Here is a 21279-nt window from a genome sequence, read left to right as displayed (position 1 = left end):
GTGCTACTATTGCTGTTACTGCGGTTGTTGCTGTTGTTGTTGGTATTGATGTTGCTGTTTTTACATTCCATGGGAGCCCAAATCCACAGCTTTCTCAAGGGTCTCAAGTTGCTGTTGGAGGTCATTAATCCTCGCCTGGAGTTTTGCCTCGGTCGCAGAAAAGTCCTTGAGCGCTGCTTGTTTGTCATCATCGTCATAGCTCCTGTCGGCACTACCGGTCTTTCTCGTCCGAATCCAGTCCTTGGCGCTCCCTTGCTGGTACCGCCGATGTCGCTCTTCTCGTTCTGTCAGCCATGCCCACATGGCCTCCTCCTGCTCTTGCGTGTACCCCTCATCGCCAAGTCCACCAGCAATATCTGCAAACGGATTGTTCTCGTTTCCACTGCTTTTGTGCATCGCCCGCACTCCATCTCTGCTGGATGATCGATGCGAAAACATATTATCCTGCATCCTCTCGATCTGCGAGGTAACATGCGAGATCTGGAGCCAGATATAAATATTGGCCACCATCACCAAGAGCAAAACCGCCACCAACGCCAGATGGGACACGCTCTCGCCGTCGCCCATACATGAAGTGAACACATCAGTGATGGTCGACCACACACCGCTCGTTTTTCCTGAGGTGGCACCAGTTCCTGTCACTGGTGCTGATGCTGATGCTGATAAAGAAGCCTTCTCAGTACTCGCGTCCTCTGTAAATGTCGATGGTTTGCCCGATTGGTACTCTCCTTCGGCCCTCTGTTGGCGAACATGAGAGTGTGCGCGTGGTGAGGAGTGACCCCTGTGCTTTGGCGAAGCAGTACCATCAGAAGCAGCGGCAGCACCACTTGAAAACTCGTCTGGATGAGCGGCGATATGTTTCCGCATGCTCGCATTCAATTCCTTATAATGCGTCGTCATACCCTCCGCGGCGCCCTTCTCGATCTGACCCTTGATCCAGCTACTCTTTGTAAACTCAACCGCGCCAGTAACCAGGACCTTGACCTGATTGGGACCTGCCCAGGTAATACAGGTACGGCACTTTGTCGTGAAGCTGTTTCCAGAGGGTACATCTGGGGTCGATGTTGTCGTCACTGTCGTCACGTACTCGTCAAAGTCCTTATGCTCACAAACATCTGTCAGGATGGCCTTGGTCGTTTTGGGGCCGATGGGCATTCCAAGCCATTTTGTGTACTTTGTAACCTTCGTCGTCGTTCCATTGTCAGCCTTTTGCCATGCTTCTTCCTGCACGTCCGCGCCTTTCATGACTTCGTTGGTCAAAAAGCCTTTGCTGAAGTCCGAGTCGAATATGAGCTTCCATATGCTCTCGACTGATCCTGGGAATGTCTCGGACATGTATGTGTTGGCATAGTGTCGGCCGTCCTTCGAACATTTGCAGGTAGTCGGTACTCGATTTCCCCCCTTGGTTTTTTTATCGTCCCCGTCAGCCGCACCATTGGCGTGGGATCTGGGAGGCGATCCTGGTCTTGCTTGGGATTGAGGGCCGTTTGATGAGACCGGGTTCAAATCTAGTGACTTGTTGGTAACAGACCCCGAGTACTCAAATGAAGATGGTGGTGGCGGCAACTCTGATACTGATCGAGGTCGTCCGGTATGGCCTTCTACATATTTTATGGATCGTAATGATTACTAATCTTTTCAAGCTGCACCCTTTACTCAAACCATGTTGCTTTGACAAGCGAGAATAACGTACCGTGATGGTTGTCGTTATCTGGCAGTATAGGTTCAATGATCTCTATTGAAAGCACGTTACGGGTGTTAGAATCCAAGAACAACACAAAGACATTGGCGCCTGCTATGTCAGCCGCACCGTTCGTTACCTTTTAGGATTTTCTTCATTACTGCCTTCTTGGACCTGCGTCGATGTTTAATATCTGTGGTAACTTTGCCATCCATGTCCTCTGTCTCATCCCAGTCAGCTTCATCTGCGGTCCAGTTCTGTGAGGCTGAGGACGACCGCCTATGTCGGTTTCTTCTGGAGTCTGAAGCGGGTCTTGCAGAAGTGAACGATTCGGTGTCGGTGTCGTCATCGTTCAGCGTAACGTTGGATCTGTTTCTTTGAAAGTACACATTGTTGCTGGCTGCAGAGGCATTGGCCGCACACGGGAACGACTTTCTCCATGCGGCCATCAGCAGGTCGTGAGCAGCATCCCGAGACAAGAACGACGCGAAGAAGTGTCCCTTTGTGTTGGTGGTGGTAGAAATGCTGATAGCATTGGGGATCACAAACGCAGTGAGTCGCTTTTCGATGGCTGTGATCTCTGAGAAGGCGATAACCAGCTAATTGTTATGACATTGAACAAATGAAAGGCATCTTGGATTATTTTATGATCCTAATGGATTTCTTTCGAAGCTATTTTTTTTCTTTTTTCTTCTTCTTCTTCTTGGTTGACTGATTGACTGACACCAGACACAGGAATTGACAAGTTCTTACATTGGTGACCCATCCAAAGATGTTGGCATTGAAGCAGACATAGTTCTCACTGATGTAGAGTCTGCCCTGGACAAGGATTTCTTTCTGCAGAGCACAACCGTAATCTATTTTAAATTTGAGAAAGGATCAGAGCCGAGTAAAATTCGCCATATCATGGATCACGGATTAAATCGATCGGCCCAGATGTCAGGCGATGGCCAAACGGAGATATGGATATATGGGATACATGAGCTGATCCATTACTCCTGACAATACATGTTGGTTTCCTGTAAAGAAGAAGAAGCGGGCGAGTACAAAATGGATAGAATCCTGTGGTATACGTGGCCACGCCAAGGTCGATGGTGCAAGGCGAGGTTTAATTAAAGCACAGTCCGCGTGTAATTAAGGTTGGTCGACTTTTGAACCACAGCAAGCTGGCCTCCATTCATTGAACATTTTGTCTTGACTCTTCTTTGACCTGAACCCAGCGTTCGCAAGAGGCTAAAAACAAATCGCCTGTGGTTGTTATATTTGATGGTAATGTGTGTGTCCTGACTCTTGCTGTAAAACACCTCAAGGAATGTGGATAGTCGGCGTTGTTGTGCGCATATGTGTAAAATAGAACAGGAGATTTGGAGCGGGATAGGGATGCATCATACCTTCGATCAGCTTCTCGTCTTCGGGGACACTGCGAAACAGGGCGTGAAAGTCGCTGAGACGTTTCTCATTAGCATACACGAAGTTGATGTTGGTCTCATAGGCATCGTCGCCACCGTCGTTGCCCTGTGTGCCAACCTCGCTGCCATAATCATACTGTCGGTCATTCGCGCCATAGGACTCTGGGAAACTACCTGGGCCGCCTGCTTGAGGTGGGTAAGTGAATTCCTGTGCATCGTGATTGTACGCGCTCCCTCCATTCGGTTGGAATGTTTCCATGGTCATGAGATCTGATTGTGTTTGATTCATCACCGGATTTCCAGTAGTGGAGGGATGTGCCGCTGCGTTGGTGGTGTTATCGTTGGAGTTATTTTGGACGGCTGTGGTGGGTTGAGTAGTGGTAAAAGCGATGTGGACGTTGGCGGGTGCAGAGACTAGCGGATGGAGTGGCGGGGCAGAGGCAGATTCGGGAACAGCGGCGGGGGTGGGAGGCGAAGAAGAAGGGGGGAGAGGAGGAACAACGACAGGAGCGGTCGTCGTCGTTGCAGAGGACATGGCTGTGCTGTGCGAATCGTGTGGGATGCTGTTGCTCTCATTCGGTAATAAAGCAGCACCACCACCAGTCCAAACGGGTTGTTGCTGTTGCTCATTCCCATATCCACCTGTGCTGCCATTATTACCTGCCAGAGCAGCTCCCCTGTTGACATCTCCATCATTGACGTTGACGTTGCGGTCGCTGTTACTGTTACTGCTGTCGTTGATAACGATGTTAGGATCAGAGTTAGAGCCGATACCTAGCATGTCCGTGGTTTTGGAGGCCGCATTGCGAAGTGTGTCAAGAATGGTTGTAGGGGCCTGAGACTGGGCGGCACCACTGCTGCTATTTGGTGACTGAAAAGATGCTTTGGCTGGCATCTGTTGCTGTTGTTGTTGCTGTTGCTGTTGCTGGTCTTGCGGAGAATATTGTGCAGAAAGGGGCAATTGAGGTGCTGTCAGGGGCTGTTGGCCCTGGAGCTGCTGTTGCTGCAGCTGATCCTGGCTGATCTGGTCCAGAGACCCGGAGCTCGGTGGTAATGCCATTTAAACGATCGAGACGAGGAGATGGAAGGAAAGGAGGAAGAGATATATGAAGAGAGGGGTAGGACAAAGAGTGAGGAGGCGCTGGAATGGATAGGTTGGAGATGAAGGGCACTATTCACTAAGGCGAGAAGTGTGCTATTTGTGAAGAATGAGCATCAAAAAAAGACTACTGGTAAAGAGCACTGTAGACAAGCAGATGAAAAAGGAGATAGAGTAGGGTAGACAAGTGGGAAGGAGAAGTGGAATTCGTTGAGAAGAAGAGGTAGTTTGCTGCGTTATAATTCGGAACTGGACGACTGGGCGAAGGATAAATGATGGGTCGATGATGTCCTTATACGTGGTATCAAACAGCCGAGGCATATAGGTGTCAAACAGCCCACTGTGGAGGAGGATAGCTATACTCGCATATCCTCTCATCGTGCAAACCCTCCGGTCATGATGATGTGTGGGGAAGAATCATCATTAGTCAAACCCTATTGTTCTACAACCCTAGAGTTGGAATGTGAGTCCAAAAATAATAATAATATTAAAAATCGTTATAACATGAAGGGTCATTCGTCAGTGCCAATTGACTTCGCCCAAACATTGGTCGATTCTAGAAAGCCTAGATAGACTCTCTTCTCTGCCACTTTCCATGCCCTTTGGCCATAGTTTCGAACGCCCTTTTCCGTCCTATAGACTGCCATGGTTATACGAGGCGCAAGGCTCGACAAATATCCACAGGGCTCCTGCATTGCATTGCACTTGGAGTGATCGGTATTCATGAAGTATCTATTTAAAGAGCGCTGGACGTTTTGACATTGAGAACGCGGTTAGATCTCCATGGACGAACGCCATGAACACTGTATTGCTAACCACCAGAAAGGGAGCTGCTTTCGGTGCCTTCATCAACATGCAATGCATAGATGAAATTGTCATGCCCAAGGACTAAAGTACGATGTCAATGGAAATGGAACAAGAGAGTTCCAGCACAGCAGGCAGCAGTTTGGACGAGATGGAAAGTAATTCGAATGATTTGGTGTCAGTTCCTATAGAGCCCGGCAACAATACACCACGCCAACTTGGTCTTATCTCACAATGATAAATAGCGTCAAGCGCATCAACATAGTCCAACTCAAGACCAAGGCCAGCAGTAGCAATAGGCTGCTGTCGTTTTGGGGCACCGGCTATGCAATCCGCATCATGAGCCAGACGGTTGCACATGATTACAACGAAGCAAGCGTCCATATCAACCGCCTCCTGCTGTCGCAAAGTTGTCAGTTATTACTAAAAGAGGGTTTGCCACTCATCTCATTGGCCAGTCTTCGACGCGTCTTAAAAGTCCTAACAAGCGAAGAAGCCCTATGACGAATTCGAGCGCTACAGCGCGTCTGGGTATACATCGCCCTGTGGTCCATCATTCGCGCAAATCTTCAAGTCGAAAACAAATGCTTACGGGTGGAAAGAGGAGCCTGAACGGGCTGGCGGCAGCACTTTCTTTACCATGACTTTTGCGTCGCTTAATGCATGCTCGCACTCCCTCCTGATGAGCCTGCAGACGAAAACGACGAGATCCATAACCCAGAAGTAGGAAGAACAAACGACGGCCGATATGCAAGCAAACATATGTATGTATATATGTAATGAAGAACGATGCTGTATTATTTCTTTCTCAGGCTGTCTACGTTCATATACATTCCACTTTGCGCGCTGTAGTTTCTTTCATTTTTCTTTAATACTTGGATTTTTTTTTCTCTCATTAAAATAAATGTATCGTGGATCTCCCGTCGCTCAGCTGCTCGCCCTCGAAATTCATGGCAGAGCTCTTTTTTTCTTTTTTCTTTTTTTCTGTTCTCGGGAGGTCTTTTTCGATAGAAGGAAGGTGCTTGACAAAGGATTTGACAGAATATTATCATTAAAATTACTGTACAGGGTTGGGTATATAATAAAGGCGTGGCGGAATGATCATGAAATGAGAGGTGAGAAAAAAAAAGTCGAAATAATTTTTGCAAGACTCCTGGCATAAGAACGAAGAGGCCAGCGGGAAGAAGAAAAAATGGGGGGGAAAGAGCAAGGATCATTAAAACGAGTCTTGCAGACGCTGGGAAGAAAGGTCGTGAAAGAAGGCCAGCGAGTCAAATATTCGAGAAAAAGAAAAAAAAAAAGTAGAAAAAGAGTCAAGTCACTCAAAGAAAGAAAGAAAAAAAACGCAGCCGTTGTGGAAAGCAGCCATGCAAAGAAGTATATGCGCGCGAAATAAATAAACAGGGGCAGCAACAAAACAATAATGTATATTCGATATAAGTTACACGTTCTCACTCTTGGTCGCCTTTAAACAAAGGGAGCGGCGACACCCTCGTCAATGGCGATCATGTTGACCATGGTCTTGAGCCAAGCCTCGACAACAGCAGGGTCGGCGCTCGAGGGACCGGACTCAAGCATCTGGACCTGGCGTTTGAATGGAGCGCTCACTACGGTTGGTTCGGTTGGTTCGGTTGTGGCGGTAGGCGTAGTGGTCTCAGTGGTGGTGGTGGTGGTGGTGGCGGTGGTGGTGGTGGTAGCGGCGGAGATAGTGGTAGTGGCGGAGATGGTGGAAGTCTCGGTCGTGGCCGTGGGACTAGCAGTGCTATTAGCCGAGACAGTCGTGGAACCAATGGTAGGGATCTTGAAACCCTGAGGAATATCACCATCAATCTTGACGCCAATGATGGTATCAGGCTGAGCGTAGGCAACGTTTCCGACGTAACCGTTAGCACCGCCAACAGCAGCTGTGATGGTTGCTTTGATAGTGAATGGTACGTTGGCAGTGGCGCCGATGAGGAGTTGAGGGTAGGTCAGCATGAAGGGGAGAAGGACGGCCATGAAGTCGACACCAGCAGGCGAGACCATGACCACAGTTGGCGAGAGAACAGTGCCCTTGGCAGGGATGGTCAAGCCGACATCCTGGCTGACAACACCAAAGTCCTTGCCCTGCCAGGAGGTGGCGGCCTGCATGCTCTTGACGTACAGAGGGGTGTCGAAGGGGTTGTAAATCATAACTTGCACAGGGGTCTGGCGGGCTTTAGTGAGCTGCAACATGTTCCAGATGTTAGGCTGGGCAGCGCTGCCAGCGGCAATCAACTTGTCGTGGATACCAGAGATGATGGAGTTCATCTTGATCGAGGCCATGGCCTCCTTGAGGGACTCAATATTGCTCGATTCCTCGCTACCAGAAACTTCCAAATTGAACTGGGCACCAGCAACGAAACCGCTCAAGAATCCATCACGAATATGGCTGTCAGAGGGAGCCAAGTGGAACACGGCGGGGAGAGTGTTGACACCAGGGGTGAGGACCATGTTGGAGACGACGGCCGTACCCATGAGGTTGCCAGCGTAGGCAATGTTGAAGCTGACATCACCAACCTTGACAGTCAAGCCAGAGGGGTTCTGGAGAACGACGTTCTGATGAATCTCGAGATACTCGGGCGTGCCTCCAGTGATCGAAATGTTGGTGATCTGGGCACCACCAGCGTTCAGGTTCATACCGACCATGGTAGAAGAGACACTGACAGCAATGCCAGGGATCTTGACATCGCCAGCAGCAGTCTCGGCAACAGTGTCAGCGGTACCAGCGAGGAAGAACTGGACACCAGGGCCGGTGGTCAAGACCTTGGAGAAGGCGTTGAAGACACCGTGGGCACCGTCGTTGACGTTCAAGGGTTGGTCCGAGTAAGCGGTCTTGAGGAGACCAGGGCTGAGGGTCTGAGCTGGTGCGAGAGGGAGCTTCAAGTTAGCAACGTTGTTACCGAGGGGCAATTGGATGTTCATGTCCTCAGCGACCTGGACAATGTTCAGTGGGAAGGTAAAAGGAATCTTGAACGTGGCTTCGATGTTGTCGGAGGAAGTCATGACGCTGTAGGGATCAGGGCCAGTGAAGTCCAAGGTCATGGTCTTGAGGGTAATACCGGTGATGATGTCCTGCTTGCCGATGCTGGGCAGAGTGACGTTCAGGGTCAAGCTAGAGAAGGCAGAGCTCAACCAGGAGACGGGACCGCTGGCAGGGGTGACAGACTGACCCTTGACGATCAGATTAGGGGTACCGCCGTTCAAGGCCATGCGGAACATGTTGCCGAGGGCATCGAGACCAGCCTCAGACGTCTGCTTGACCAAAGTTCCCTCCATGTTGATAGGGGTAAGGGCCTCAGGTAAGAGCTTAAGTGCAACAGTCTGGACAGTACCAATTTCTTGACCCTCGAAGATGTTGCTGAACACAACAGTACCCATCTCAATACCGACGTTCGAAGGATTGGGAAGAGTGGCAGAGAGAACCAAGTGAATACCGTTGGGGTCGTTCGAGGGAAGATCGTACTTCTGGATAGCCAGGCCCTGGAGACCGTTGAAGCCCTTGAGGGAGACCTTCTTGCTCATGTTAATACCGGGGATGGGAGCACCCATGGCAGTGACGACCATGTTCTCGGCGGTAACCAACCACTCGAAGGACTCGGATTTCAAAGAGTAACCAACAAAGTCGCCCATGTTGCCGCCGTTGGTAACATGGAAAGGAACGTTAGTCAAAGCGAGCTGGGCACCGAAATCGGCCTTAGCCTGAACAGCGGGCATGGCGATCTGACCGATGTCCACGTTGGAACCACCGTTGATCCAGGCAACACCAGAGCCGCTGGGGAAGGAGATCTCGGCATCGAATGGACCAGTGTTGGCAATAAGACCGTTGATGTTGGTGGTGAAATCAGTTTCGGCGGGGCTGTTGATCATGACGCTCGAGAAGCTCAAGGTAGCCAAGTCGACAATAGCCTGGGCAATCGGGGTACCGACGATGGGGAGGAGCTTCAAGATGGTATCATCAGTGGCAGTGGGAACGCCGTTCTGGACAAGGGTGAGCGAGGTAGCGTATTCGCCGACCATGACATCGACGGTCATAGAAACATCGACCTTGAGGCCAACCATGGCAGCCTTGACGAACGTGGGCAGGTTGAAGCCAGCAAAGACCGAGGATGAGATCTTGACGGTGGGGTCCTTAGCCATCTGTCCGAGGGCGATGATGGGCGCGGTGTTCAAGTTGTTGACCTTGGCCTGATCGATCATGAGGCTGATCAGTGAGTCGATGGACAAATCCATAGACAGGGGCAAGGGCTGTGAGGCCTGCTGGCTCATACCGGCAACGGTGATAGTGGTCGAGGGGAGATCGATGGCACCGAGTTGGCGGCCATTGTACTGGACAGTGGACTTGATTGACTTGATGGTGAGAGCAGGAATGAAGGGGTTGTTGACAGTGACGCTAGCCATGGCGATACCGGTCTTGCCAGTGTCGTCGAGGATGGTCAAGGAAGTGCCCATGAGGAGCTGAGCGGGGTTGCCGGGCATGTCAGACTGCAACTGAATATCCATCAAACCAGCAGCCAGAGGAGCAATGCCAGAGGACGAAGAAGAACCCAAGATAGTAACAGTCGCAACCTGGTTGGTCATGTACTTCTGCAAGAGGTTCTGACCGCCCTGGGTCCCGGTGGGGGTGAACAGGGCACCGGCAGTAGGCTGGTTTTCACCAGGCACCAAGCTCAAGCTGGGGAAGATGACAGTTCCGACATTGTCGCCCTCATACTGCATAGCGAAGGTGACAACGGCGCTGTCACCGACACCGGTGTCGATCGAGAGCTGACTGGGGTTGCCCATGGTCAAGTTAAGAGCAATTTGGAGGCCCTCGGGGATACCACCGATGACGGTCAAGCTGTTAATCACAGTGGGTTGGGTCTTGAGGCCCTGGAGACCGGACAAAGAGACATCAGACTTGAAGGGAATACCAGTGATGCGGACCTCACCGATAGGGGTCATGGCAACAGTGCCAGCGAAACCCTCGACGCCAAAGGCCTCGCTGTCACCGACAGTGAGCTTGTTAACAAAGGCATCGAAGTCTGCGTGCGAGTCGGCGTTGATAGCGAAGGGAGTAGGGGGCAGGGCAAAGTTGATGGCAGTACCATTCTCGCCCTTGCTGGTCACGGCAGGACCCCACTGCTCAGAGCTGAGGATAGCCATGCTCTTGTTGTTGTAGAGGACCGTCATGTTGTTCTGGACCTGGGTGACGTTGAGCGAGAAGCCGAAGGGCATCTCGAAGCCAGCAACAACTCCAGGAGAGTTGGCCAAAGGAGCATAGGCATCAGTGCCGGTCCAATTCATGCCCATGGGTCCAAGGGCAATAGACTTGATGATGTTCAGAGGAACGGGTGACTGAAGAGGAACCTTGAGGACCATGGACTTGAGACCAGCCGAAAGCCAGCCGACCTCGTTAACACCATCGGGCAATACAGAGACGCCCCTGGCGGTAGTCTCCGAGGAAAGACCGGCAATGTAGGAGGAGAACAGAGCGCTGTGAGAGTGAAGATGAAAAGATAGATCGGATGGATGGATGGATGGTTAGTATGTGCCGTAGTTTTTTACATGAATAAATCACGGACTGAGAGCTACAAGATGTTATTAATTACCTGACGGTGTTGAGGCCTTCGGGAGTGGTCTGAGGGAGCATGATACCGGTCAGGTTGAGAACAGAGGCCTGGCCACCCAAGATGGACGCGCCAGTGGCCCTGACCTGACCAAGCTGGGTACCGTTGAAGGAAATATCCAGGACGAGTGTTCCAAGGGACACACCAATGGGCGAGGGATTGTTCATCTCAGTATCGATAGACAAGTTGATGCCCTGGCCATTGGGAGCATCAGAGGGCAAATCGAACTTGAGGATCTTAACATTGGGGAAACCGTTCATACCTGTAAAGTGTAGCAAAAACACGCCAGCACCAACCCGTTAGTCTAATTTACGATGGCTGTTGGGCGCATAATAAGGATAAAATAAAAATATATGTATGCGAGTTCACTTTACCCAAAACGTCAAGCTGCTTGTTCAGTTCGAGGTTGCTGACAGTGCGACCAAGGGCGACGATGGTGACCTTGGACTTCAAGACCCAGGTGAACTTCTCGTTGTTCATCTATTAGTGCACATAGAAAGAGGAGGTAGGTATGCGTAAGGGAGAGTGTTGTATGGAGAGAGGGAGTTGACATTGGAATGCTGTATGTGTATCTAGTGGGTGGGTTATTTTGCTATGCAACCCCAGACTCGTTAAGAGCTGGTATGATATCACAAGCCCTGTTGTGTTCCTGCACGAGTATACAGGATGTGATGGATGGATGCAGGCACAAAGTCATTGCACCGTTGGGAGGAATTGCAGTGAGAGGAAATGTGACTTACCATATCAGCAGAGAAGCTGCCGAATGCAGTCTGGTCGTTGATGGCGAAGGCAGCCTCAGGGACAACCAAATCTCCGCGACCACCGCTGGCCTTGGTGTCAGGCAGGTTCATGGAACCGAGCAAAACGTCGTTGTAGTAGACCTCGATGGGCTCCGGAAACTTAATGGTAGCTGAGAATGGGCCAGTGTCGGAGAGGGCACCGTTCATGGCCATGACCATGCTGGTGTTTGTAGGGCTCGAGATCTGGATGCTCTTGAAGGACATGCTACTCTTGTTGATGATCGACTGGGCGACCTTAGGCAGAATCACGAAGAGGGCGATAGGCACGGCAACTGCGACGATGATTACGGTCATGATGGCGCAGAAGATCCAGTACTTGCGCCTCTTGTAGAAGGGCTGGGACTGGGGCTTCGTCACCTCATCGTACTCATCAAACTCATGGTAATCTTCTTCGTTCTCGTCATAAGGGAGATTATGGGTGTTCTCGACCTCTTTCGAGGGAGAGTCGTGAGCGTTAACCATTGTTGGGGGATGTGTGTGTTTAGAGACGCGTGGGACGTGAATGGGACTGCGGGTAGGAGATGAGGAAGAGGAGGGGTCGTGGGGAGGGGTCTTCAGTTATGTGTAGTGCCGATGTCGTGAAGGGAGGGTAGGGGGAAGGAGGGGTTGGTGGCGTGAGAGAGAAGGGAGTTGGCTGTGAAGGGAAGGGGTTGCGGCTAGGGGGTGTGCAGAGAACTGTGAGGGACGGGACAGATATCTACAGCAACGTTATGGGGTACTGGAAGGGACAAGCGACGACGGAGAGAAAAAAGAAAAGAGGGGGAGTGTGGGAGGGAGGGGACGTTATATACTGCGGGTGGAGAAAGAAAGAAAGGACGGACCGACTGAGCCGTGGAGAGAAGGGGGGGGAGTGGAGCGGGCGAGCTGGAGCAGGTGTGCTGAGCCAGGAAGGCCCAATCCACACTGGCGACGGCTCAATTGTATGTTATACAGCAATAACGGATACAGTAGTGGAGTACGGTCGAAGGTTAGGTTCCCTGTGCTCTCAAGAAAGAGAGGCAGTAGACTATGGCCGGTAGTCTGCAGTCTGCAGTCTCTAGTCGACAGACATAGGTGGAATAGGGTTTATTGTATGATAGACCTTGTTTCTTAGTGTTTCTGGTATTGAATAAGCAGGCACGACGCGAATTCGATTGTGTCTCCATGTCCGTCTGCTGAAAAGGAGAGCGCGTATGCGGTAGTGAAATAATTCGAATTATATTATTTGCCTGCCTGTTTGTTTGTTTGTTTGTTTGTTTGTTTGCCTGAGAGCATATACACCCAGCGCACACAAACAAATCCCCATCCAGCTCGCCCGTAAAAACCTATCCCCATTCTCATTCACAAGCATGTGTAATCCACCAACCATAAAAATGAACCCTATCCAACAATTGTAATGTGTAATATGCAATGCGCAATGCCAGTCGGCCGCAGGGCCATATGCCTGTAGACATTAACAGATCGAACACAATAAAACGGTACCCGTGATGGTGCGCCCAAACAGAAAATGTAAAAAAAGAACCAGCGAGAATCTTCTTGTGTAATCGCAAGCATATGCTGCTAGGCTGGATACCCTTCCTGATCTTCTCCGTGTATAGTCTACCAGATCATCGTCGTCACCATCATGATCACCGCTAGTCAGCAGAATTCGTTTAATATACGCAGTTATATTATTGCTCCGATCGGCTGATTGGGCAACACGAACAACGAACAGATTTATTCCTGGACCCTTCTGGTATGATTCGCCAGGAGACTGTAAGGTTAATGACTGGAATGCTTGTTGGGCCTCATCAAAATAAATTCAGGCACGGAATTATGGTTCCTCTCTGTTAGCGCCCGTGTGCTGTTTATGGACGAGGAATAGCGTCTGCATGGAACAATGCCAGGGCCATCTTCTGCCTCTTTCCAGCACCCGATAATCTCATATGAAAGTTCCCTCAAGAGGCGAATCCGTAGACCCTTCTCTCAGGATCCTTCGTTGCAGGGAGGCAAGATTGCGCAAAAATTGTTGATACCGGATGCTAGATTGTGCGACATGGCTGCAGGTACAATGGCGTATCTCTTAGGCGGTTTGGTTGCCATTGAAACAGCAGTCTGCAGCTACTCTATCGGACGGAGCATATGAAAATAAACGTCTGTACACGGAAAAGTCTACTTGTACAATGACCGTTGATAACAAACTAGGCCGACTTTAAATATAGTGATACAATGATATCGCACCAACCCATTCAGGGCGAAGTTCTACAACAGAAGAGAAGTAAAGAAACGTGGACCAAGAAATAATGCTAATCGCTATCGTGCCACGGCCACATCCCGCAATCACGCCCACAAAACCACTTTGCTGTTGAGAACCGCTCCGAAATGGGAATAGAAAATAGTCTACGGGCGATGGTCTCTAAGCACGGCCGTTGTGGAGCGTCAAGAGAGCGGAGGGGGCGCACTGCTCCAAGCTGCCTTCTTTTTGAATCCCCGTCGGTCTAGCAAGTCCGTCCAATCAGAGTCGGGACCATGAATATATACCCCTTTAAGCATAATCGCTCTGTAGCGACTGACGTCCCCTCTATCCCAGAGCAACACTGCCCTGCAGCGATGGCGGCCGCTCGCGCTCCTCGCAGAAAAAGGTAAAGGCGAGGGACAGTATTATGTCTTCTCGCTGATCCAAGTCGATCCTGACGCCTTCAGGGCTATTGTCGGCACGCATGCTGGCTGCATGATTAGCGGCTTTTAATTGTAGACTGAGGAGAGAAAGTCAGGGGGTCAGTGGGGAATTGCATTTCCAAGGATGAGAGCCGTTCACAAACCGATCGTTTAAACATGCTCTTAAACTGGATATTGTTTGTTTGATACTTCATGTAAACCTATATTGCAGCCGTGCATTTCGCTCCACTCCCTCTTCGGTTTACCGGTTATTAAAATCACAAGGTAATGCACAAAGTCGACCCTCCTTCCTCCACCCCTTTTTATTTTATCTCTTTGCTGCCAAAACAGAAACGCATGGTTAATATTAGGAACAATCCCCTGATGGACTACATGATTGGGGCGCCTGCTTTTCTTTTGAGTGTGAGTTCCTGCATTCGAACGACGCACAGTGTACAACAACAACAACCACAAAGTGGATGTATTCAAACAGGTCTGTTGGTCCGTATTTTTCAGCTCCAGGTTCATAAACAAATGAATGGCAGCAAGCAATTGCTGGCGCCTAGCCTCTTTGGTCTCTTTCCAGACCATGGCCGTGTGACCCAAAACACACACATCTTTGGGTGACATTGCACGAACGAATTGCCAGGTCGGCAACCAAGGAATCCCATCCCCCCCTTCATTTTAATCCCATTATCCGTCAATATCATACAGCACATGTCTATAACCCAAAAAGTTTCTCCAACCCTCTATTTGACACCAAGCGCACTTGACGCGTCCGCACAACTAAGACCAGGATCTAAACTCAAGAGTGGGATCCGTATGGAAGTTTTGTCTCAGAACGGATCAAGGATCGGGGCTTGGCCGTGCATTGACACTCAGGCCTTGCACTGTGGGGCTGGAAAGGAGGATGTGGGTTGAAATTGTGGAGACCGGTATGGAGTTCCCAATAAAGTGAATATGGGGCTCTCTTCTAAATCTCTCTCTTTCTCCGCCTATCGTCTTTCATGGGTGACGGGAGCGGTTACTGTTATTTTAAGAATCTGGATAGATCCGGGCCTCCCTGTTTATCGTTTATCCTCATAGGTTTTAGTATTAAAGAATTAAAGAATATCTTTGTCCCACGCACCCCACAAGTGCGGCGTATTTTTTACAAATGCTATCAAAAACGAAAAGACCGAAGTCGTTCGCTGCATGAAAAAAAAAAAAAAAACAACTATGTACCTGAACTGTACCTGAACCATATCGATACAGAGAACCAATGTTTTCCTTCTACGGTACCCTTGACATCACTCGCCCATCCAGCCGTGAATCCAGTCGCGCCCATCCTCTTTTTTTTCGGTGGATCGAGAATTAGCTCTTAAGCCCATTTGCCTGCGCGTTCAAGAACGTTAATTCAGCTCATAAGAGGACCTCGTGCGAAAGGAGACCTGTAACGTACGGTGGCGCCCCATTAGCTTGTGAATATGATCTGGCAGCCGTATCCTCTCCCTGGTATCCTAGAATAACTCTTGTGCAGTCTTTTTATGACCATACCGAGGTTAAATAGTCTGTCAATGAGGCCCTGAGATCGGCCGTCAACAACAACAACAACAGCGAAAAAAAAAAGTGTGTGCCTTGCAATCTAGGCCCGCTTTGCGCTTGGTAATAAAGCTTTTTTATTTATTTTTTGCTACACCTAGACTACTTGTAGTTCCAGCATTGGAGCTGTCAAACCATGAAGAGAAACAACAAACGTACACATGCAACGTCAGAGTATCTAGGGGACTAATATTCGAATATTCGATCACGCACCATTGCAAACATCGACGCGCGATGACAAAATCAGACGAAACGCTCCCGTTTATTATGGTTTTTAGTCAGGCTAGGACAATAAAATGTGCCGCCCGCCCGAGAGGAGATCCCATCTTTGGATCCCACCATGTGTATAATAATGGGCGTAAAAACAAAAAAGGTTCAGGCACACATTCGCCACACGAAGACACGCACGCAAATGAGGCTCAATTCGGCAAGTTCTAATAGAGGCCGCACGTTTGGAGAGATCCTAACTGGTGGTTCGGAGGAGCGGGGCGTTGAAGAAACCAAGGTGGGATGAGAACTTTCTTTTTTTTCGGTGATGTTGTACAAATACCTCAAGTAGGCGCAGTGCTGCCGGATAGGCGGCTGTTCAAAACCAGGTGAGATTCATAAACGCTGGATAAAATACTGTACTCTAATGGGTACCAGTAGCGGAGGATGGTGGAGTATGAACACTCAGCTGCAGTGCCATCGTGATGCTCACACCTCCAGTATCTTTCTTCTTCCACAAGATAGGTTTACACTCTCCACGAAGGTACCTAGTGGAGATGTCCTACAGTTCCCAGAGTGCTGTTTCACATGAAAATCGTAACAGCCCATTATTTCGTATCTCTGCTTCGGAAATGGCACTCTTCCTTCCCTTTTTACAATGAGCCATTTTCTGTTTGTTTCGCAGACATGCATGTATTCCTCTACAACCTTGTATTCCTCTACAACCTTGGCCACAAGAAACTGCTTTTTTTTGTGCCTCGAGAGCCCAAAAAAAAGGGAAATGACGTTCAGACCATGGAAGACAAAGACCGACGCGATAAGCAAAGGGGGAGGGCGTCGATCGAACCTGCAGGAACTGCAGTATGTGTATCACCCAAAAGAGGACCATAATCATTGAGCATCGCTCTTTTTTTTTTTTCGTCTTTTTTATTCTATGGAGAAGCAGAGGCAAGGTCCAGGAGGGCCAACGCACATGCCAACAAGCATATGTTGCTGTAGCCAGCTCTATCTCTCTCCTTGCATAGACCCCCCAAAAGGTCTTACTCGTGCTATCAAAAAGAAATGAATTGTTGGAATGGCTCGATAAGGATGCACATGCACACATGGAGATTGGGAATTATCGACATTCCCAAGAAAGCTATCCTATGGTCCTTCCTCCACAGCAGCAGCAAAATGGATGGGCCTGGTCTCATTTGCGCAGCAAGACGCATGCTCGCGCAAAGGTACACACCTTTCGGTACCTGGATCGAACTTATTTTTTCTAATGACCGAATCAGAAGCAGCAGCGCTTTATTTTGTCGATCTATGGGGTTTATTGACATACGAAGGAAACCATAGCATGCGTTTGAGGTCCAAATCTCTTGAAGGCCTGAAGGGAAGGCAAGCTATGCTACAGGGAACAATCCAATCTTGGCACTGTCTGAACTCTGGGCGCAGCGCAACGACATTTCTCCCCCCTCCTCTTCCCCTCATGTTCATTTCCTTTCGATTAAAATGTGCATATTGAGGATCACCCTTGATTCCTATCCATGAAATGGATCTGTAAAGCACCCAAGTGTTTCTTCACTTAAATCAAGCGATTGCCCTATTCTCCCCCCCCCCCCCTATCCTGAGTTGCGATCGAGTTCCATTGTTGCTACCATTCAGAAAGGACACCTTTTCATGGACACGGTCATGTTGTTCTTTTTTAGCGCCCAAATCGACAGCTTTTTATGTCCAAAGCTCCTGGACCCATCGAATCACATAATTCAATCCTCAGTTCCTTTACAATCATATATCAAAACAATAGGGGACTCTTTTCTTCTTACAATTGACAATACGTGTTATTTTTCTTTCTTTCTTTCTTTTCATTAAGACAAAAGGATGACTTTAACAAAAAAGAAAAGAAAAAAAAATGGACTTAGTAGCCGAGGGCAGTAATCTTCTTCTGGACGGCAGCCAACTCCGAGGACTTGGTGGCGGTGGCCTTGGCACGGACGTTGACAATGGCCTTCTTGCGCTCGTAGAAAGCCTTGGACTTGACCTTGCGCTTCTCCTCGAGGTTGGCGACGACATCGTTGTACTTCCAGCCGACCTCGTGCGAGACACGCTTGATGGTGCAGTACTTGCGGCCAGGCTTGAGCTTGAGGACGCGGAGGGCCGAGGGAACGACCATGCGCTTCATGCGGTCATAGGGTGGGGGAACACCCTCGAAGAGCTTGATGCGGTCAAGAGCAGCAGCACCACGGGCAGTCTTGTGGGGGGTCATTCCGCGGATCGCACGGTAGAAGATGCGCGAGGGAGCACGGAAATGGAAGGCACCACGAGCGGGGTTGACGACGCAACGCTTGCGGAGGAAAGCGTGGTACTTCACTATTAATCGTTTTTCCATGAACAAGGCAACGACGTTAGGTTTGTTTTTTTTTCATTTCAATTTGCAGGCGAGCTGATATTTCGGGATCTTGTTGCTTCCACGCTACACGAGCAGGTTCTGAGAGGATGCATTATCGAGAAGCGATAAAACTGGCTTTAAGGCTGTCGCAGCTATCCTTCATCAGTACCGTTTTGTTGATGACTATTGTCCAACGCCTTTTGAGTGGCCTCAAACCAACGGTTCCATGCTCAAATTGCTTCGGATACTGTAAATTTGTTCATCCCGGATGTGATCCTCAGAAGCAACAATGTCGATGTAGATATCTCCTGTTGCTACCAGTCGCTGCGACGTGTTCCTGATGTAACAGCCCATCCAGCGCTGAGTAAAATATTTTTCAGAGGGGGGCCCGTTTGTTCAAATGGGAGCTTATGCCACTTACGCTTGTTACGGAAGAAGGAGCCAGAGACGTTCAACTCCTCGCAGCGGACAACAACGACGCGCTGACCGGTAAGGGCCTGCTTGGCAACAATGGAGGCAAGGCGACCCAAGAGATGGCCCTTACCGTCGATGACAACCACCTGATAGAGCAGATAAGCAATTAGAGAGAAAGGACGGGGTATGTTAACAGTCTGGTTTACACACTTCATTTGTCGCTGATACGGGCACCGTACTGAAGCTGATGTAGGGGTCTCTGAGCAAGGATGTGTTGATGAAAAGTCCAGGTTGATGAAAAGCCCGTGAAAATCATGTTGAGATCGTCTAGATGAAGTGGCAAGATCCTGAGTTGTCGAGTGCTTTCGTTTTTGTCAGCGGGTAATCCTGTGCAGAATGTAAGGTGCTGAATTTGTGAATGTTGAATCATAGATTCCACTGAAAAAAATCGAAATGATGTATAGTTCGTGGATGTCGACGCTCTAATGAAGTTTTGCTCCCGGGCAGAGGTATATTTCATCGGTGTTGCTTCCAACTGAATCCCTCCACAATGAGTCAAGCCTGGGTCATGAGGAGGGATCCTTGACGCAAGACGGACTGAATCTGGGCCAGAGATCCTTCATGCATGGTCGCCAAATTTGTCGATCCTGATTCCGCCATGAAATGAATTTCTATCAATCCCGTTTTCGATCCCGTTTTCTGTTTCCTTTGGTGTTGCAATGCGTTTGTTTTCGCTTCGGGCCAATTACTTTTTCGAACGAGCTCATGATGGAATTATGCCGAAGTGGTAAATTTAGAGGAGGAAAAAACCCTTCGAGTTGCTGTGGCCTGCTTTCTTTTGTGCAGCGCTGTTTTTGTGTCTTGCAAACAGAATGGATTGAAAATGTGGCTTGGTGCTAATAAAAAAATTGGATTCGCTTCAAGGTGCGCGATTGGCTAGATTTTATTCGCTGGATCGATTCTCGTCCTGCCCAGGCAATTCTATCTACAACCTATGCTCGTTTCCTCTATCTCTCGTCTACAACATCAAGAGGGCAGACGCGACCAAGACAGTCATGCCCACAATGACCTTGGGGACCTGGGTGGTCAATCCGCTATTCTTAGGAGCATACACGGGCAGGGTGACCTGGACAGCAGGCGCATTGGCGATCGTGGCAGTAGGCGAGGTCACATTAGCAGTGGCAGCGACAATGTTAACGGGCTGCTTGTAGAGGAGTGTCCTGTTACCGGCCAACGACAATGTGTATCCGAGAACAATCTATAGAGTAGTAAAAGAAATTGATAGGGTTGAGAATCAATGGTTCCTTTTCACGCTGTGGAGAAGCAGGCCGTTGGTCGATCAAATTAATTTTCACGTTCCTCTCGCGAGAGAGCTTCCACTTTCTCAGAATGAGAGAGTAAAAGTGGGGGAGATACAAAAGCAAGCAGCCAAGCAAATCCGACGAGGAAATAAAGCGACGAAACGCTTGATGCCTCAGTTGGCTCCTTACAGTGTAATTGCTGGGATAGACACCGGAGGGGATGACAAGGTCGATACGCTTGGGATAGTACGTGCCCGTGCATGCATCGGTCGGCAAACAGGATGAAGCAAGACCACCTGTACGGCCATTGTCGAATGCCACCTCAAGGGTTTTGTTGCCGGTCTCCCCAACCCAGGCTAACGAAGTGAGAGTAGCTACGACGCAATAAAAGCACATACATAATCAGTAATGGGTCAACAGCTTCCTGTTCCAGGGATGGAAGACTGGGCGGGAGCTCGTTTGTTGGAATAAAGTGACAACAAAAATCTACGAGGCATACCTGTGCCGGTATTAACTGGTGGGGAGACAGTGCCGTTGGTGGAGACAGTGCCGTTGATGGGGGCAGTGCCGCTGGCCATCTTGACGGTGTAGAACGTGTATTCTAATGGGATGGTATCTCCGACCTTGAAGGTGGCATTGTATGCGGGGCCAATATAGGCCAAGTCGCCTCCGAGGTTCTTCCATGGGTCAGCCAGGACTGTAGCCGCGAATGCGAGCAGAGAGGCAGCAGCAGTGAAACGCATCTTTGTCGTAAAGAAAAGGGAGATCGAGGTGGGGAGGGGAGGAGAGGCGGGTTACAGGGTGGAAAGGGAGGAGTGGGTGCGAACAACAAGTGTATGTGGGTGCGTGTGGAGATGGGCAGAAAGAGCAAAGAAGAACAAAAAGACAGAAAGCACACAGGAATAAATTACGAGTCCGCGGCGGGTTGTACTGAGCATCCAGTCCTATTCACCCTCGCCGCCAAGTTACATGCCAGAGACCAAGTGAGGATGAATATGCATTTCAGCCTTGTCAGCCGATATCCGCTTGTCAGAGTCGATTATTTAAAGAGTCGGGGGCACAGGCTGCTGTTGTTTGTTTGACGAGTTGCCCACTCCACAACGAAGAAGAGCACAAGCGCTTATGAGGAGAGCGAAGACATCCTTTGCGCCGAAGAACAGCGCATGAACACAACAGCACAGGGCGGAAGTATTGGATGCTGTTGTCCGCAAAACCTGTGTTCCCAAACAAAATGCATTTTGCCATTAAAACAGCAGGGCATCTTTAAGGCTGCATGTAAAGAGAAAAGAAAAATGAGAGCACATTCATGAGGAATAGGCGCCTTTGGTGCGGCTTGGAGAGAACGAACTATCATTCGACGCGTTGTGAG

General features: G+C 49.5%; 4 protein-coding genes across 4 annotated transcripts; 1 reads left to right on the top strand and 3 right to left on the bottom strand.

Annotated features, from left to right (window-relative positions):
* Nucleotides 1-852: 852 nt before the first annotated feature.
* BC939DRAFT_400209 (GRAM domain-containing protein) lies at nt 853-3349 on the bottom strand (the record flags this gene model as incomplete). Its single annotated transcript, XM_051552526.1, has 4 exons — nt 853-1465; nt 2009-2280; nt 2435-2538; nt 3073-3349. Coding segments are annotated over 4 exons (1266 nt in total), but the record flags the coding sequence as incomplete, so codon positions are not given.
* An 8104-nt stretch (nt 3350-11453) lies between these two features.
* BC939DRAFT_459813 (uncharacterized protein) lies at nt 11454-12152 on the top strand. The gene has a single exon (XM_051556775.1). The coding sequence runs from the start codon at nt 11506-11508 to the stop codon at nt 11749-11751; it is 246 nt and encodes an 81-aa protein (XP_051409505.1). The 5' UTR covers nt 11454-11505; the 3' UTR covers nt 11752-12152.
* Nucleotides 12153-17593: 5441 nt separating this feature from the next.
* On the bottom strand, nt 17594-19485 carry BC939DRAFT_459804 (60S ribosomal protein L16). The gene is made up of 3 exons (XM_051556774.1): nt 19359-19485; nt 18617-18755; nt 17594-18176 (listed from the first exon to the last, which is right to left on the bottom strand). Exons 1-3 carry the CDS (start codon nt 19374-19376, stop codon nt 17725-17727), a joined length of 609 nt encoding a protein of 202 aa, XP_051409504.1. The 5' UTR covers nt 19377-19485; the 3' UTR covers nt 17594-17724.
* Nucleotides 19486-19627: 142 nt separating this feature from the next.
* Nucleotides 19628-20653, bottom strand: BC939DRAFT_479484 (uncharacterized protein; the record flags this gene model as incomplete). Its single annotated transcript, XM_051558855.1, has 3 exons — nt 19628-19867; nt 20100-20284; nt 20410-20653. The coding sequence occupies 3 exons, from the start codon at nt 20651-20653 to the stop codon at nt 19628-19630; spliced, it is 669 nt and encodes a 222-aa protein (XP_051409503.1).
* Between the last annotated feature and the right edge of the window lie 626 nt (nt 20654-21279).

The sequence above is a fragment of the Gamsiella multidivaricata genome (assembly GCF_025024155.1).
Source record: "Gamsiella multidivaricata strain RSA 2152 chromosome Unknown BC939scaffold_59, whole genome shotgun sequence".
NCBI lineage: Eukaryota > Fungi > Mortierellomycota > Mortierellomycetes > Mortierellales > Mortierellaceae > Gamsiella > Gamsiella multidivaricata.
Note: the sequence above shows the minus strand (reverse complement) of the source record. Positions and strands in the feature narration are given on the sequence as shown.